Consider the following 19,819-nt stretch of genomic DNA (forward strand, 5'->3'; position numbering starts at 1 on the left):
AACCCAGAGAAAAATAATAAAGCAGATCAAACACGCACACAAATACTCATAAAAAGTTAAAAGAGTGAGTGTATGGAATAGTAGGAAGATAAAGACTGAAGCCAAGATTATGGTTATTTAGTTGATTAGACTCCCTACAGTATGGAAATAGACCCTTCAGCCCAACAAATCCACACTGCCCCTCCAAAGAGTAATCCACCCAGACCCATGCCCCTACATTTGCATCTGACTAATGTACCTAACACTATAGGCAATTTAGCATGGCCAGTTCACCTAACCTGCACATCTTTGGGTTATGGGAGGAATCCAGAGCACCCAAGAGAAACCCATGCAGACACAGGGAGAACGTTCAAACTTCACACAGACAGTTGCCCAAAACTGGCATCAAACCTGGGTCCCTGGTGCTGTGAGGCAGCAGTGCGAACCACTGAGCCACCGTGCCACCCACAATGATGACTGGTATCCTTAGGATTTGTGATTTTCTTTTAGAATCCTTGGTTCACTGGTTTCCTTTATCACCAGTGCTGGCTTTTGAGATGGTAAGAGGAGAAACATGAAGAGTCTTCCAGCTCCAGCTCTTGCTGTTACTAATCAATTTGGAATTGGGAGGAGTGTGCATTACATGAGCATCACCGTGAAGTGGACTGGGAGGAGCGTGCAGTGAGTCAGCATCGCTATGAAGTAGGCTGAGCAACAGAGAGCAGGACCCTTTGTTTCTGAAAGTATTAATACCAAAATCTGATTCTGTGAAATAAAAATATATCTGCCTCTTAGGTCACTTTGCCTAGCTCACTCTAGGTCAACCTACATGCTGCAGCTGTACAAAACTCTGGTGTGGCCACACTTGGACTATCGCATACAGTTCTGGTCACTGCATTATAGGAAGGATATGGAAGCTTTGGAAAGAGTTCAGAGGAGATTTACGAGGATGTTGTCTGGTATGGAGGGAACATCTTATGAGGAAAGGCTGAGGAACTTGAGGTTGTTTCTGTTAGAGAGAAGAAGGTTGACAGGTGACTTAATTGAGACATATAAGATAATCAGAGGGTTAGATAGGGTGGACAGTGAGAGGCCTTTTCCTTGGATGGTGACAGCCAGCATGAGGGGACACAGCTATATTTTGAGGGGTGATAGATTTAGGACAGTTGTCAGAGGTAGTTTCTTTACTCAGAGAGTAGTAGGGGTATGGAATGCACTGCCTGCCACAGTAGTAGACTCGCCAACTTTAAGGCATTTAAATGGTCATCGAATAGATATAGGAATGAAAATGGAATAGTCTAGGTTAGATGGGCTTCAGATTGGTGTAACATCAAGGGCCAAAGGGTCCGTAATGCGTAGTAACGTTCTATGTTCTATGTTCCAAATGTTCTACTGTAGATCAAGAAACAATCTTTCCAGGTGATGATATTTCAATATGTTTTCTTCACTTATCATTCTATTTGGTGGAGGTTGAGAGTTTGGAAGGTATTGTCAAAGAAGTCTTGCTGAGCTGTTGCAGCCCATCTTGCAGATGGTACACACTGCTGCAACTGTGCATCACTGATGGAGGGAGGGAATGTCTAGATGATGGATAGGTGCCAAACTCTGCAATATTAATGGGTGCGTCAATGTTATTGGAAAATAACTCTCCTAATTTTAAACTCCCTTGTTGGTCAACCCCCACCTATCTCAGTCCCTAGCTGCAGCCCTACAACTCTCTCGAGATCTCTACCTTTCTCCCATTCTGGCCGCTAGTGCATTCCTGGTGTTCATTAGTCCAGCATTGATGGCTATGTCCTTAGCTTCCGTAATTACGCCGGCACCACTCCCCACCTCTTCCTCCGCTACATTGATGACTGCATTGGTGCCACCTCGTGCTCCCGCGATGAGGTTGAGCAATTCATCAACTTCACCAACACATTCCACCCTGACCTTAAATTTACCTGGACTATCTCTGACACCTCGCTCCCCTTCCTGGACCTCTCCATCTCCATTAGTGACGACCGACTTGACACTGACATTTTTTACAAACCCACCGACTCCCATAGCTACCTGGATTACACCTCTTCCCACCCTATCTCTTGCAAAAATGCCATCCCGTATTCCCAATTTCTCCGCCTCCGCAGTATCTGCTCCCAGGAGGACCAGTTCCACCATAGGACACACCAGATGGCCTCCTTCTTTAGAGACCGCAATATCCCTTCCCACGTGGTTAAAGATGCCCTCCAACGCATCTCGTCCACATCCCACACCTCCGCCCTCAGACCCCACCCCTCCAACCGTAACAAGAACAGAACGCCCCTGGTGATCACCTTCCACCCTACAAACCTTCGCATAAACCAAATCATCCGCCGACATTTCCGCCACCTCCAAAAAGACCCCACCACCAGGGATATATTTCCCTCCCCACCCCTTTCCGCCTTCCGCAGAGACCGTTCCCTCCGTGACTACCTGGTCAGGTCCACACCCCCCTACGACCCACCCTCCCATTCTGGCACTTTCCCCTGCCACCGCAGGAACTGTAAAACCTGCGCCCACACCTCCTCCCTCACCTCTATCCAAGGCCCTAAAGGAGCCTTCCACATCCATCAAAGTTTCACCTGCACATCCACTAATATCATTTATTGTATCCGTTGCTCCCAATGTGGTCTCCTCTACATTGGGGAGACTGGGCGCCTCCTAGCAGAGCGCTTTAGGGAACATCTCCGAGACATCCGCAACAATCAACCAAACCACCCTGTGGCCCAACATTTCAACTCCCCCTCCCACTCTGCCGAGGACATGGAGGTCCTGGGCCTCCTTCACCGCCGCTCCCTCACCACCAGACGCCTGGAGGAAGAACGCCTCATCTTCCGCCTCTGAACACTTCAACCCCAGGGCATCAATGTGGACTTCAACAGCTTCCTCATTTCCCCTTCCCCCACCTCATCCTAGTTTCAAACTTCCAGCTCAGTAACTGTCTCCTTGACTTGTCCGACCTGCCTATCTTCTTTTCCACCTATCCACTCCACCCTCTCCTCCTTGACCTATCACCTTCATCCCCTCCCCCACTCACCCATTGTACTCTATGCTACTTTCTCCCCACCCCCACCCTCCTCTAGCTTATCTCTGCACGCTTCAGCCTCACTGCCTTTATTCCTGATGAAGGTCTTTTGCCCGAAACGTCGATTTCGCTGCTCGTTGGATGCTGCCTGAACTGCTGTGCTCTTCCAGCACCACTAATCCAGTATATGTCCTTAGCTGTCTGGGCACATACCTGTAGAATTCCCCCTCTGAACCTTTCTCTCCATAAATCCCAACTCTTTGACCTGAATATATTCTTGTGTGGTAAGTGGTGAATTTTATCGGATATGGCTCTGGGAAGCATTATGGGAAACCTGGCCATGTTGAAAGTGTAACACCATTGCAAGTGCAGCTCCAACAACACTCAAGAAAGTTGACAGCATCCAGGACATAAGGACATAAGAACTATGAATAGGAGTAGGCCATTCAGCCCCTGCTCCGCCATTGGATCGAACCATGGCTGACCTCATTTCTGTCTCTGCTCCTATTTCCTGCCTGTTCTCCATAACCCTTCACCAATTAAAAAAATCAATCTGCTTCTTAAATGTACTCAACTGGCAATGCAGCTCGCTTGATTAGTGCGTCATCCACAAACATCCACTGCCTCTATCACCAACGCGGAGTTGCAGCAGCATATACCAGCTACAAGATGCACTGCAGCAACTCACCAAGGCTCCTCTGACAGCAGCTTCCAAACATGTGATTTCTGCCACTGAGACTGATGAGGGCAGCAACTGCATGAGAACACCACCACCTTCAAGCTTCCCTCCAAGCCACTCACCATCCTGACTTGGAAGGATAGCTCTGTTCCTTCTCTGTCGCTGGATCAAAATTCTGGAATTCTTTTCCTAACAATGCTATGGCAGGGGTCATACAGGACAAGAAGTGCAATGATCCAGTAAGGCAGCTCACCACCACCTTCTCAAGGGCCATTAGGGAGGGGAAGGTTTGAGCAATAAGGAGAGGCTGAATAGACTGAGGCTCTTTCCCTGGAGCACCAGAGGCTGAGGGGTGATTGTATAGAGGTTTATAAGGTCATGAGGGGCATGGATAGGGTGAATAGAAGGTCTTTTCCCCAGGTTGGAGAGGGGCAAAGATTTATAAAGGGCCTAAGCAGCAACTTTTAAATGCAGAAGGTGGTGCTTGCATGGAATGAGCTGCCACAGGAAGTGGTGGAGGCTGGTATAATTACAACACTTAAAAGGCATCTGGATGGGTGTATGAATATGAAGGGTTAAGAGGGATATGGGCCAAATGCTGCCTCGATTCGTTAAAGATACCTGGTCGGCATGGACAAGTTGGACCGAAGGGTCTGTTTCCATGCTGTATATGTCTATGACTCTAAACAGGTCTAGATTTATATGATATCTGCACAGCATGGACAAGTTGGACCGAAGGGTCTGTTTCTGTGCTTTTTGACTCTGACTCGATGGCAATAAATGCTAGTATGAAAGGAATTTTTAAAAAGTCAGCCTCTGGTCCTCTGCTGACATTACAATGTATTCACAGCTCCCTGAAGATGTAAGAAGCCCCTCCAACCTTACCTCTGCACATTCTCAAACCCCTCTTTTCCACACTTACCACTCCATTGTAGGCCAATCCCTCACTGCATCATCCATTTGCAAGTGTGAAATCCAGACTACACAACGACCCAGGGATTAACTGCTGTTCAGGTACACAATGAGAAGATTTACAACATCAAGCTCAGCACTAAAGACATTAGAAACCTGTCTCTCAGTGATGAGTATGAACAGGATAAGACAGGAATTGGTGACTGTGCAGTCACTGACTGTTAGCAACGCCCCAGAACAACTCCCTGGGTGATGACTGATCACTCAATAAGTCTATAGAGGTTAATGAATGATTTATAAGTGCCCATTAGGAAGAACCTCACTCAGAAATGTTAATCAAATTTAAATGCACTTACAATGAATTTTGCCTCATGATTGTTGTGGGTTCCAACTGCCAAGTTCAGATATTATTATCCACAGACCTTGCATCACCCCCAAGTGCTTATCCTCCTACTCCTTCAGTCTGTGGTTTCTGAAGGCTGTTACTTTCTTTCAGCTAATCACGCCTACCTGACAGAGTCTGACTTGCACGCTAATCCCTTTTAAAGGCATTTCTGGTTTGATCTATACATGACTCCTCAGGAAGAGAAATGGCCATCGAGTAGCCAGCCTTTTAAACAACACCCATAGTCTGAGTGTGAATGATAATTAAAAGAATAACCTTTTATGCAACTGCATATTGATAGCAGTGTGGGCAGTAGCAGAACAGTTTGTCCTGCAGTGCATCAATCAGGCTTTGCCAAGCCACACTGCTTTAACTTCTTCCAAGCCTGTATTCTGATCTGGCTGTGGAGCAATATTATCAAATATGTATGTGAAGAATTCCAAAGATATCGGCAGCACTGGTGAGTTTCAATTCCCTGGACTTCTACTGCCACACTGGTATGTCCAATATTACAATTAGGTTATCTAAATAATCCTATTTGTAAATAAACATGGTTTAGCCATTTATGAACCTGCTGAAATCACAAATAACATTGACACCACTCCAGCTCCAGGTAAGACCATCTTCAACAAGACAGGATGGAACTGCCTCCCTGTGGTGTTCAAAAGCATTAACATTGCTGAATCCCCTGTTATCAACACCCTAGATGATTAGAGTCACAGAGTCATGGAGTCATAGAGATGTACAGCATGGAAACAGACCCTTCAGTCCAACTTGTCCATGCTAACCAATCTAGTACCACCTGCCAGCACCCGGCCCATATCCCTCCAAACCCTTCCTATTCATATACCCATCCAAATGCCTCTTAAATGTTGCAATTGTACCAGCCCCACCACTTCCTCTTGCAATTCATTCCATATTTGCACCACTCTCTGTGTGAAAAAGTTGCCTCTTAGGTCTCTTTTAAATCTTTCCCCTCTCACCCTAAACCTATGCCCTCTAGTTCTGGACTCCCCCATCCCAGAGAAAAGACTTTGCCTATTTATCCTATCCATGCCTCTCATAATTTTGTAAACCTCTATAAGGTCACCCCTCAGCCTCCGACGTTCCAGGGAAAACAGACCCAGCCTGTTCAGCCTCTCCCTATAGCTCAAATCCTCCAACTCTGGCAACATCCTTGTAAATCTTTTCTGAACCCTTTCAAGTTTCACAACATCTTTCCAATAGGAAGGAGACCAGAATTGCACACAATATTCCAAAAGTGGCCGAACCAATGTCCTGTACAGCCACAACATGACCTCCCAACTCCTGTACTCAATACTCTGACCAATAAAGGAAAGCATACCAAATGCCTTCTTCACTATCCTATCTACCTGTGACTCCACTTTCAAGGAGCTATGAACCTGCACTCCAAGGTCTCTTTGTTCAGCAACACTCCCGAGGACCTTACCATTAAGTGTATAAGTCCTGCTAAGATTTGCTTTCCCAAAATGCAGCACCTCATATTTATCTAGGTTAAACTCCATCTGCCACTTCTCAGCCCATTGGCCCATCAGATCAAGATCCCATTGTAATCTAAGGTGACCTTCTTTGCTGTCCACCACACTTCCAATTTTGGTGTCATCAGCAAATTTGCTAACTATACCTCTTACGCTCACATCCAAATCATTTATATCAATGATGAAAAGTAGTGGACCCAGCATCGATTCTTGTGGCACTCCACTGGTCACAGGCCTCCAGTCTGAAAAACAACCCTACACCACAACCCTCTATGCCTTTGAGCCAGTTCTAGCTTTGAATAGAAGCTTAACTGGACCAGCAATATAAAAACTATGGCTCCTAACTCTCCAAAGCCTATCCTCTATCTACAAGGCACAAGTCAGGAGCCTAATGTAACACCCACTATTTGCCTGGATGATTGTGTCTCCAATACCAACCAAGAGTCTTGGCACCATCCAGGATAAAGCAGCCTGCTTGATTGGCACCACATCCACTCCCTTCATTATCGACGGGCTGTAGCAGCACTGTGTACCATCTCCAAGCACAATGCAGCAACTCACTCAGCCCTTCAACAGCACTTTCCAAGCGCACAACCACCATTGCATACAAGGACAACAGATGGTTGGGATTACCATTTCTGCTAACTCCCCTCCATGGCGTTCCCCGTTTGTTTCCCATCACTGAGAAGAGAAAGTTGAGAGGAAATAGGATTCAGAGGTTGCAAAAATCGTGAGGAGCCTAGATAGGGGAAGTAGGGAAACACTGTTCCCTTTGATGGAAGAATCCAGCATCAGAGAACAGCACTTGAAGATGAATCCCAAAAGAGCCAACTGAGAAATGAGGAAAAATGCTTTTTATGTAGATTAGGTTAGGATATGGAATTTACTGACAGAGTCTGTCAAGGGAGGTTTCATCATGGCTTCCAAAAAAGAACTAGGTAATAATCTGAAGAGAAAAGATTCTCAGGCAAAGGGCAGGAAGTGTGCAACTCGCTGAGTTGTTCTTGCAAAGAACCAGCATTGACATCACGGGTCAAATGGCCTCCGCATGTGTTGATTCTAGGAGAGGGATGGAATTTTTCCCACTTGACTGGACAATGCAACTCCAACAACATTCCAGGAGCTCAGCACCATACAGAACAGAACGTATAGCCACAGTATTTCGCATTCACTAGCTTATGTTTAAGTCACAGATTCAACTGTGTAAGCCGCCTTTGTAGATGTAATATTTACATCGACTGCTAATGAAAGGATATTCTTTGGATAATGGATCCCCGGAGTATCTCTGAAACCAGAGACTGCCTTCATGTACACGCAAACTTACAAACGAGAGTAAGTCATTCAGCCCTTCAAGCCTCCTGCAACATTCAATAAAATAATGGCTGAACTGATTTTAATCCCGCCTCTGCATTCCTGCATATCCCCCAATCATCTTTCATCCCCTTAGAATCCATCTGCCTCCACATTTAAAATATTTAAAGAATCTGCATCCACTGTATCCGGAGGAGGGGAATTCTAAAGACACTCAACCCTCTGAGACAAAACAAAATTCTTGCTCTGTCTTAAATGAGCGTCTCCTTATTTTTAAACTATGACTCCTAGTTCTAGATCATTCCACAAGAGGAAACATCCATTCCACACCCATCAAGTCCTGTGCAAGTGTATGTGCTTTAGACATTAATAAAACTGACGGGCTTACCTCAATTGATAAGTCGGCAGCTTGGCAGCATTGTTTTCAGATTTCAGTGTCTCTGAAAAAAAAAGAGTGAAAGAGATTCGAATTAACTTTGGAACCTGGAGTATATTCCTTGCACACAGTGCCCAGCATTCAGTTCTCCTGCTCCCTCAAGTTGGCACAAGGAGCGGAACCCACAAATGCCACAGAAATGAAGTCTCATCCTGCTATCACCTCGTTCACCAAAGCCTCAATTTTAAAATTCACCAGGACCTAACTCCTCCCGATCTCCGTGACCTCCGCCAGTCCTGCAACCTTTCAAGATGGCTGCATGACTCCAATCCTGGCCTCAGATGGTTAGACGGTGGCAGATGAGAAAGATGACACTGGCACAGGACAACGCTAAGACCTCTGTAGCAGAACTTATTCTAACATTTCCTAAATCGTTCTGCTCTTTGAAACCTCAATTCTAAGTCTGTTAGTCCTTGCTCTGTTCAATCAGGACCTTTGTATGTTATGAATTACCTATACTTCACGCAAACCAAAACTTTTCACTGTACCTAGGTACATGTGACAAACATAAATCAAATCAAATCAAAGTGGTAATGTTGTTTAGATTAGTAATCCAGGAGGCCAGGCTAGTGTTCTGGGGCATGGATTCAAATGACAACTAGTGGGATTTTCATTCCATTCATAAAAGCTGGAATTAATAGCTATCTATCTCAACCATGATGCATTCACTAAATGTCAGGAAAACCCATCTAATATCCTTTAGACTGGAAAATCTGCTGACTCCACCCAACCTGGCCTACAAGTGACTTCAGACCCACAGCAAAGCGGTTGGCTCTAAACTCAGTCCTGAAATGCCAAGCAAGCCACTCAGTTCAAGGGCATGATCATCGATAAAATATTTCATTCCAAAAATAAATTTTAGTTATTTTTAACAAAACTGCTCAATTATGCTATAACCCACCTCCGGGGGAGTGGCACTTGAACCTGGACCTCCCAGCTCAGAGATAAGGATAGTACCATCACAATGGAAGATCCATTTATGATTGCAACCATTCATGTTCTGAAGCTAAGCTAATAAATTATTTTAAATGTGCTGTCAGAATCTTTAATATTATCTCAGGAATAGATAGCCTAAAAAAACCTTAATTTTAAGTTAAAAGTTTGTCTTAGACATGGCATTACTGACATAACAGTAAAAATATGAAAAAAAAACTGAATGAGTTCTAGTTTATGAACTTAAAAATTAGAAGCAGGAATACAACACTTGCCCCTTGAGCTTTTAATAGATTAGAATCCCTGCAGTATGGAAACAGGCCCTTCAGCCCATCAAGCCCACATTGACCCTCCGAAGACTAACCCATCCAGACACATGCCCCTACCCTATATTTACTTCTGACTAATTCACCTAACCTACATATCCCTGAACACTATTTAGTGCGGCTAATTCACCTCACCTGCACATCTTTGGATTGTGGGAGGAAACCAGCGCACCTGAATAAAACCCACATAGACACAATGAGAACATGCAAACTCCACACACAGTTGTCCAACGGTGGAATCGAACCCAGGTCCCTGGAGCTGTGAGGCAACAGTGCTAACCACTGAGCTACCATGCCAGTACAAGGGCCATCGCCTTACTCTGCATTCAAACCTATTCCTGATAACCTTATAGTCCTTGTCTAGAATCAATCCAGCTTTCTATTAGTAAATTGAAACACACTGCTTCTCCTAGCTTTCATGAAAGATTGTTCCAGAAGTATAGGGTTTTTTTTTAGATTAGATTACTTACAGTGTGGAAACAGGCCCTTCGGCCCAACAAGTCCACACCACCCCGCCGAAGCGTAACCCACCCATACCCCTACATCTACCCCTTACCTAACACTACGGGCAATTTAGCATGGCCAATTCACCTGACCTGCACATCTTTTGGACTGTGGGAGGAAACCGGAGCACCCGGAGGAAACCCACGCAGACACAGGGAGAACGTGCAAACTCCACACAGTCAGTCAGTCGCCTGAGGCAGGAATTGAACCCGGGTCTCTGGTGCTGTGAGGCAGCAGTGCTAACCACTGTGCCACCGTGCCACCCAACATTGGAACAACATAGAAAGGATGTTGATGAATTTGAAAGGGTGCATAAAAGATTTACAAGGATTTTGCAGAGACTGGAGGGCTTGAGCTATAGGAAGAGGTTGAATAGACTGCAGCTTTTTTCCCTAGAGCATCAGAAGCTGAGGGCTGACCTGATAGAGGTTTATAAAACCATGAGGGGCACAGATAGGATGAATAGCCAAGGTCTTTTTCCTAGTGGAAGGAAGTCCAAAACTAGAGGTTTAAGGTGACAGGGGCAAGATTTAAAAGGGACCTGAGGGGTAGCTTTTTCCCGCAGATGGTGGTGCATGTATGGAATGAGCTGCCAGAGAAAATGGTGGGGGCTGGTACAATTACAACATTTAAAAGCCATCTAATGGGTAAATGAATAGGAAGGGTTTAGTGGGATATGGGACACGTTGGCAAATGGGACTAGGTCAGATTGGGATATCTTGTCTGAATGGATGAGTTAGACCGAAGGGTCTGTTTCTGTGTTATGTGTAATCACGATAATCTGGTGAAACATTTCTCCTCATCTTTGCCTTAACTGGATGATACCTTATTTTTAAACAGTGACCCCTAGTTCTTGATTCTCCTACAAGAGGAAACATCCTCTCCACATTCACTCTGTCAAAACTCCTTAGGGTCTTATATATTTCAATTAAGTTACCATTTACTCTTTCAAATTCCAGTGGATATATGCCTACCCTGTCCAACACTTCCTTACAAGACAACTTCTTATTCCAGATACTCATTTAATAAACATTCTCTGAACTTTTTCCAGTGCAATTATATTCTTCCTTTATTAAGGAGATCAATACTGTACACAGTATTCCAGATATGGTGTCCCCTATGCCTTGTATAATTGAAGCATAACCTTCCTACTTGTGTGTTCAATTCCCCTCGCAAATAAGGAGAACATGGAATTAGCTTTCCTACTTGTTGTAACAGCACACTAGCCCTCCGCAATTCATCCACGAGGACACACAGATCCCTCTGCATCTCCAACTTCTGCAATCGCTCATCATTTCGCATTTCCTGCCAAAATGGACAATTTCACACTTTGCCAAATCGTACTCTGTCGTCACTTCCCTTTCTCCCATTTCCTTGATCCAAAGGATGTGTGCTGGGAGATATGACCCAGGAAGTGTGCTGTGTACTGACCCTGAGATAGAAGGTAGATGGGCTGAACTAGTTGGTGTGGAGTTGGTAAGTGAAGTGTGGCAGAGACTGTTCAACCTTCCAGTGGCTTTCCATCAGTTGTTATATATTTGGGGGGTACCACTGTTTGTGAGGCCAGGGCACCAAGGGAGGGGTGCTGAGTGGAAGATTCCGGTTATGATGCTCATTCCTGTCCCCGGTTGAGTGACTGTAAGGTAGGGGTGTGTGTGTGTTTGATTATTGTCACATTTACCTAAATAAAGTTTTGTTTTGCTTGCAGTAAAGGCAGATCATACCATACAAAGTGCATTAAGGTAACAGAACAGAGCAAAAAACACAATATTACGGCTGCAGAGAAGATGCACAGACAGTGACATCAACATTAAATTTAAAGTTTGAGAAGTCCTATCAAAAGTCTAATGGTGGTCAGTATTCTGTAACTTCGAGGAAGTGAGGACTGCAGATGCTGGAAAATCAGAGTCAAAAGTTGTCGTGCTGGAAAAACACAGCAGGTCAGGCAGCATCTGAGGAGCAGATGAAGGGCTTTTGCCCAAAACGTCGACTCCCCTGCTCCTCAGATGCTGCTGTGTTTTTCCAGCATCACACTTTTCAACTCTGTATTCTGCAGCTGAGTCTGAAAGGGAGTGTACTGAGCAAAGTTTAGAATGGCAGCAGTCTGCACAATCAAAGAAAAGATACCTCAGTGGCATACAGACTTGGTCAGATCCCTGTCTGCAACCAACTTTGCACTGCACACCTCACAAAGGATGTGCTGGCCTCTGTAAGGTGCAACAAAGAGCCAACAGTATGATCTGAGGCATCACGGGTTAAATTATAAGGGAAGGCCACACAAACCTGACTTGTGTTCTCTATCTGGAAAATTGAGAGGAGTTTTAATCAAGGTTTACTTCTAATGTCGAGAAGATTTGACCTGTAGGATAGACGGTTTCCTCTAAAGGGACAATCACATTCAAAGGGACCTCATCTGAAGTGAGGCCTCAGATACTCTGTTGGCACTTTGGTGCACTTTACATTGGCCAGCATACCCTCACCTTCAAACTCAAGCTGCTCCACCTCTGAGGGACATCAGGAAACAAGTCTTCACCGAGAGTAGAAAAATTCCCTCCCACTAAAGGCTGCGGATACTCACAGGGGTTTGCTAGGTAGACAATATCGCTATGGGTCTGCAGTCACATGTAGGCCAGACTGAGTAAAGATGGTAGATTTCCTTGCCTAAAGGTCACTTCATGAACCAGATGGATTTTATTTATTAGTCAATAATAGTTTCATGCTCACCATCACGGAGACAAGCTCTCAACTCCAGAGTTATTAATTCAATTCAAGTTCTACCAGCTGCCATGGCAAGATTTGAACCCATACCCCTAGAACATTAGCATTGGATTACCAGATTAAAACATTACCACCATCAACTGCCCATGCTAAATAATGCCTCAATCTAAAGATCATAACATCAAGTATAGGAGTTGGGACATCTTGTTGCAGCTGTACAAGATGTTGGTGAGGTCCCAAGTGTGTGCAATTCTGGTCACCCTACTATCAAAAGGATATTATTAAACTAGAAAGAGTGTAGAAAAGATCTACTAGAACGTTATCTGGACTGAAGGGTTTGAGTTGTAGGGAGTGGTTGGATAGGCTGAGACATTTTTCCCTGGAGCGTAGGAGACTGAGGGGTGACCTTATAGAAGTCAAAATCATGAGGGACATAGATAATGTTGATAGCCAACAGTAGGGGCATATAAAGCTAGAGGGCATAGGTTTAAGGTGAGATGGGAGAGACACAAAAGAGTCCAGAAAGGCATTTGTTTTCACCCAGAGGGTGAGGAGTGTCTGGAATAGGTTGTCAGAGGCAGTGGTGGAAGACAGCACAATTTCGTTATTTAAGAAATATTTAGACAGGTACATGGATGGGATGAGTATGGAGGGATACCTATCAAACATAGGCAAATGGGACTAGTTTAAATTGTGAAAACTGAATGGCATGGGAAAGCTAGGCTGATGGGCCTGTTTCCTTGCTGTAGACCTCTAGGATTAATTCATCCTGTACAGTAGTCAGTACAGTCCAAGATCTCCAGTGGGTAGGGACATGGAGCAAATATAAATTAGACAGGGATTTGCAACTCCTCTGATACAGAAGCAGCCCATGTCCTTATGCAATTTGACCTGTGCAATACCCAGGTTTTATTTTAAGATTAGATTCCCCACAGCATGGAAACAAGCCCTACAGTCCAATCGGTCCACAATGACCCTCCGAAGAGTAACCCACCCAGACCCATTTCCCCTCCGACTATTACACCTAACACTATGGGCAATTTAGCACGGCCAATTTACCTGACTTGCACATCTTTGGACTGTGGGAAGAAACCGGAGCACCCGGAGGAAACCCACACAGACACAGGGAGAATGTGCAAACTCCACACAGACAGTCGCCAGAGGCTGGAATCAAACCTGGGACCATGGTGCTGTGAAGCAGCAGTGTTGACCACTGAGCCACCGTGCCACCCATAGTTTGAGCTGACAATTAGCAAGTAACATTCATGTGATATAAACATCAGTGGATATGTCTGACTACCACCTTTGACATTCAATGGCACTACCATCACTGACTCCCCCGCACAATTCACATTTCTGGGGTTATCAGGTACTCTATTGGACAAGCCATACAAACCGCTGTAGCCACAAAAGCAGGTCAAAGACTAAGAATCCAGTGGCAGGTAAGTCACCTCCTGACTCCCCAAAGCCTGCCTATCATTTACAAGGCACAAGTCAGGCATGTGATGGAACACTTGCTGGCAGGGTGCAGCCCCAATAACACTCAAGAAGCTTGACACCATCCAGGACAAAGCACTCTGCTTGACTGGTATCTCATCCACCACCTTCAACATACACTCCCTCCTTCACCGTTGCACCACGTAGAAGACACCCTACAGCAAATCGCCAAGTTTCCTCAGACAGCACCTTCCAAATGCATAACTCTTGGCATTTGGAAGGACAAGGGTAGCAGATTCATGGGAAAATTCACCTCTAAGCCACAAGCCATCCTGATCTGGGTGGCATGGTGGCTCAGTGGTTAGCACTACTGCTTCACAGGACCCAGATTCAATTCCAGCCTCGGGGGACTGTCTGTGTGGAGTTTGCACATTCCCCCCACTTCTGCGTGGGTTTCGTCCGGGTGCTCCAGTTTCCTCCCACAATCCAAAGCTGTGCATGTTAGGTGAATTGGCCATGCTAAATTGCCCATAGTCAACATAAGATAATAGGATAGGGGAATGGGTCTGGGTGTTTTACTCTTTGGAGGGACAGTGTGGACTTGTTGGGCCAAAAGGCCTGTTTCCACACTGTAGGGATTCTATTAAAAAACTGCATCGTGGATATATCTGTAGCTGTGCAAGTAGATAGGCCACTACTTGGATGGCACAGTGGCACAGCATTTAGCACTGTTGCCTCACAGCACCAGAGACCTGGGTTCAATTCCCACCTTGGGCAGACTGTCTGTGTGGAGTTTGCACATTCTCCCCGTGTCTGCGTGAGTTTCCTCTGGGTGCTCCGGTTTCCTCCCACAGTCTGAAGATGTGTAGGTTAGGTGAATTGGCCATGCTAAATTGCCCGTAGTCAGAGTCATAGAGATGTACAGCATGGAAACAGACTCTTCGGTCCATGCCGACCAGATATCCCAACCCAATCTAGTCCCACCTGCCAGCACGTGGCCCATATCCCTCCAAACCCTTCCTATTCATATACCCATCCAAATGCCTCTTAAATGTTGCAATTGTACCAACCTCCACCACATCCTCTGGCAGCTCATTCCATACACGTGCCACTCTCTGCGTGAAAATGTTGCCCCTGAGGTCTTTTTGATATCTTTCCCCTCGCACCCTAAACCTATGCCCTCTAGTTCTGGATTCTCCGACCCCAGGGAAAAGACTTTGCCTATTTAACCTATCCAAGCCCCTCATAATTTTGTAAACCTCGATAAGGTCACCCCTCAGCCTCCGACGCTCCAGGGAAAACAGCCCCAGCCTATTCAGCCTCTCCCTGTGGCTCAGATTCTCCAACCCTGGCAACATCCTTATAAATCTTTTCTGAATCCTTTCAAGTTTCACAACATCTTTCCGATAGGAAGGAGACCAGAATTGCACACAACATTCCAACAGTGGCCTAACCAATGTCCTGTACAGCCGCAACATGACCTCCCAACTCCTGTACTCAATACTCTGACCAATAAAGGAAAGCATACCAAACGCCTTCTTCACTATCCTATCTACCTGTGACTCCACTTTCAAGGAGCTATGAACCTGCACTCCCTCGGACCTTACCATTAAGTGTAGAAGCCCTGCTAAGATTTGCTTTCTCAAAATGCAGCACCTTGCATTTATCTGAATTAAACTCCATCTGCCACTTCTCAGCCCATTGGCCCATCTGGTCCAGATCCTGTTGTAATCTGAGGTATCCATCTTCGCTGTCCACTACACCTCCAATTTTGGTGTCATCTGCAAACTTACTAACTGTACGTCTTATGCTCGCATCCAATATCATTTATGTAAATGACAAAAAGTAGAGGGTCCAACACCGATCCTTGTGGCACTCACTGGTCACAGGCATCCAGTCTGAAAAACAACCCTCCACCACCACCCTCTGTCTTCTACCTTCGAGCCAGTTCTGTATCCAAATGGCTAGTTCTCCCTGTATTGCATGAGATCTAACCTTGCTAATCAGTCTCCGATGGGGAACCTTGTCGAACACCTTACTGAAGTCCATAGTGTTAGGTGAAGGGGTAAATGTAGGGGAATGGGTCAGGGTGGGTTGCTCTTCGGAGGGTCAGTGTGGACTTGTTGGGCCGAAGGGCCTGCTTCCAAACTGTAGGCAATCTAAGGGCAATTAAGAATGGGCAAGAAATGCTCGAAAATAAATAACGCTCACATTATGTGAGCAAATTTTAAAGATGCATATACCTTTAACTCTAGTTGCTTAGGCATCCCCAATGTTAATTGCTCTATCATTAAGAATCATGCCCACAGCTACCTAGGCTTTCAGCTCTGGAATTCCCTCAATAAAAATCTTCACCTCTTACCCTCCCTTTCCTGTAAGGCACTCCTTAATAGCTACCATGTTGACTAAGCTTTCATTTGACTGACTGTCACCTGATGTGGCTCGGAGTCTACGAAATGTTATTTTATATGCCTCCAAAGCCTTACTGTGAGACATTTATGATGTCAGAGGCGCTTTATAAATGCATGTCGATGTTGGCAAATACGTCGATGAGGAAATTTAAAAACAATATTTCTAATAATGTCAATGTTTTAAAATCATGAAACACTCGACTATCCATGGAACGGTGCTGTCTCTGGGTTATGTAAGAGGCGACTTCATAGCCTGTGGTTCTACAAGTGCAGAGTTGGTAATACCTGGTTTCTATGGTGATGGAGCAGGAGACACAGCCTGTTGCTGAGAACCCAGCAGCTCCATTTCGATTAGTGTCTGAGCTGATGTATCCTCAGTAGCAGGGGATGACTCACTAACATCTGCATTGTCCCCAGGAGGCCCTTTATTTTACTTCACCCCCAGAGAAATGTGCCATTGTATTGCTGGTTTGCTGTCTCCCTGATTCCAACTCCTTTTACCACCCTCCCCCACTCCCAACCCCATTCATAGCGTCACAGAATCCCTGCAGTGTGGAAGCAGGCCATTCGGCCCATCAGGACCACACCAACCCTCTGCAGAGCGTTCCACCCGACCTCACCCTATCCCTGTAACCCTGCCTTCCTGGCAGAAGGAATCTGCAATTCTCTGGGCCAAAACTTCCACCCACCCTCCACCACAGACACACTCATTTCTGACAACACGTTGGGAGGAAATTAGAGATGGCCAGCTGTGCATTGCTTTCTTCCTGAGAGATAAACCCCTGAGCAAAGACAGGAGGTCCTTACATCTCATTACTGACAAACACAATCACTTTCTTCCGAAATCTGATTCGTTTTAAAATTCATTCTCATGACATGGGCAGCCCGGGCTGACCTGGGTTCACTGGCTCCTGCCCTTACAGGATAGGGTTCAGCACCCTCCTTGGGCCGCTGCTATCCTCCCACACGCACTGCCCCTTTAATTGGCTTGAAATTTCCCTTCAAGGTAGCAGTAATCCATGTAAAAGGGTGCCAAATGTACAGAGTAATCTTCCAGGGAGGGACAGTGGCAGCACAGGCTTGAGGGAGCTCAGGCAGCACTTGGACACCAGGTTAGATCAGGATCATATGTTTCAGTAAGATATTCTTGAAGATGTACAGGTCCTTCAGCCCATCGAGTCTGTGCCAACCTAACTACACTAGCCCCACTGTCTGGCACTTGGCACATCACCACTCACTCTTCCACACTCCAATGGATACAGGCCCCACCTGTTCAACATTTCCTCATAAAACTACCCATCATCCTAGGAATCAATCAATTTCTTCTGAACTATTTCCAATGCAAGTCTGCCCCTTCATAAATAAGGAGTCCAAAGCTGTATACTCAAATCTAGGCATGGTCTAGCTAATGCTCCATATAATTGTACCAAAGCATTCTTACATTCATATTCTATTCACCTTACAATAAATGCTGAAAAATGTGTTGCTAGAAAAGCGCAACAACAACTAAGCCCTTCTTCAGGAGCTTATGCCCGAAACGTCGATTCTCCTGCTCCTTGGATGCTGCCTGACCTGCTGCGTTTTTCCAGCAACACATTTTCAGCTCTGATCTCCAGCATCTGCAGTCCTCACTTTCTCCTAGTTGATTTTAACCTTACAATAAATGACAACATTCCACTTGCAGTACCTGCATTGCAACCTTTTGCCATTTTTTTCACCTGATCCTGCAGATCCCTCTGCACTAGTGAGTCCTGTAACTCTCTCTGGGAACATTTTGACCCCATCTGCTCTGTTCAGACCCTTTATGATATTGAACTGCTCTGTCAAATCTCCCCTTAATCCTCTCCAATGAGAGCATCCCCAGCTTCTCCAATCCATCTAAATAACGGGCTTACAGTGGCTGAGTCATCAGCACTGCTACCTCACAGCACCAGGGACTTGAGTTCGATTCCAACCACAGGTGACCATGTGGATTTTGCACACTCTCCCAGTGTCTGCATGGTTTTCCTCTGGGTGCTCAAATTTCCTCCCACAATCCAAAGATGTGCAGGTTATTCGGATTGGCCAAGGGAAATGCAGGGTTACGGAGGAAGGTTAGGGAGGTGGGTGTGGGCTAGTGGGCAGAATGGCCTGATTCCACACTGTAGAGATTCCAACTGACTGGGTTAGCTGCATAATATCCAATGATCTAGATGACATTTTCTCTTCTCTAGCATTGCCTGGATATTTCCAAGTTGATAAAGTGCATTTCCTGGAGAGGCACAGACACACATGTTTAAATCAGTAGATAGGGTCAAAGTTCGATCCTGGCTGCTGGTTACTTGTGGGAAATGGTTAGTGGGAGCCAGCAGTCTATGGTTCACAGCTTGAGTGCATAGACCAAGCAAAGCAAACTGAACCCTTAAGTCAAGAGTGTGTTGCTGGGAAAGCACAGCAGGTCAGGCAGCATCCGAGGAGCAGGAGAATCAACATTTCGGGCATGAGCTCTTCATCAGGAATCCTGATGAAGGGCTGATGCCGAAACATCAATTCTCCTGCTCCTCGGATGCAGACTGACCTGCTGTGCTTTCCCAGCAACACACTCAACTCTCATCTCCAGCATCTGTAGTCCTCACTTTCTCCCGAACCCTGAAGTCAATCTGGTGAACGGAGAACATTAACCGTAGGTGACAGTACTTCACTGAGTGCTCAGATTCTCAGCTCCAGTTAGGTTAGTGCCTTTAAATTAGAAAGCCGGCAAGGAGAATTATCAATCTAAAAATTGAGAAGAAGGAGACAGGTGTGCCAAACGTTTGATGGAGGAGTGAGGGCCACGTTTCAATTTCCTGCCTATGAGGTGCTTGCTCTTCCTCGTCATTGGACCTACTGATTTGTGGTGACAGAATAAATCAATTCATGCTGCCAGGGAGCACAGAGTCTATAATGGAAGCCTTCCTGTATTCCAGGAGGAATGGCAAGCCTTGGGAACAGGCAGCATTTTACTTAAGAAAGGAAACCCAACGAGGGAAAGAAATTGTAACAATGTTGACGGCAGAGAAGCCGAACCTTCCGGTTACACTGCAACCTATAAGTAAACATTAAAACCGCTTCACACACATATTATTGCTTTTGAAACAATTTGCAAATGCCTTTGCTGGCTTACTGGCAAGCTAATAATTGAGACACAGGCCTGAGGGAGCACATTGTGTCTAAGTGATGCTAGAACAGAAAGGTTGACTCATTCCAATCAGTGTTATTGCTACAAGG

At 45.5% G+C, this 19,819-nt stretch overlaps 1 protein-coding gene across 1 annotated transcript in view; it reads right to left on the reverse strand.

Annotated features, from left to right (window-relative positions):
- The window catches only part of arfgef3 (ARFGEF family member 3), a 156,951-nt gene that overhangs the window by 133,033 nt on the left and 4,099 nt on the right, over positions 1 to 19,819 (reverse strand). The window contains exon 2 of the mRNA XM_072580344.1: positions 8,197 to 8,248. Coding sequence (XP_072436445.1) covers positions 8,197 to 8,248 — 52 coding nt within the window. The remainder of the gene's footprint in view (positions 1 to 8,196; positions 8,249 to 19,819) is intronic.

The sequence above is a fragment of the Chiloscyllium punctatum genome, chromosome 11, assembly GCF_047496795.1.
Source record: "Chiloscyllium punctatum isolate Juve2018m chromosome 11, sChiPun1.3, whole genome shotgun sequence".
Taxonomy (NCBI): Eukaryota; Metazoa; Chordata; class Chondrichthyes; order Orectolobiformes; family Hemiscylliidae; genus Chiloscyllium; species Chiloscyllium punctatum.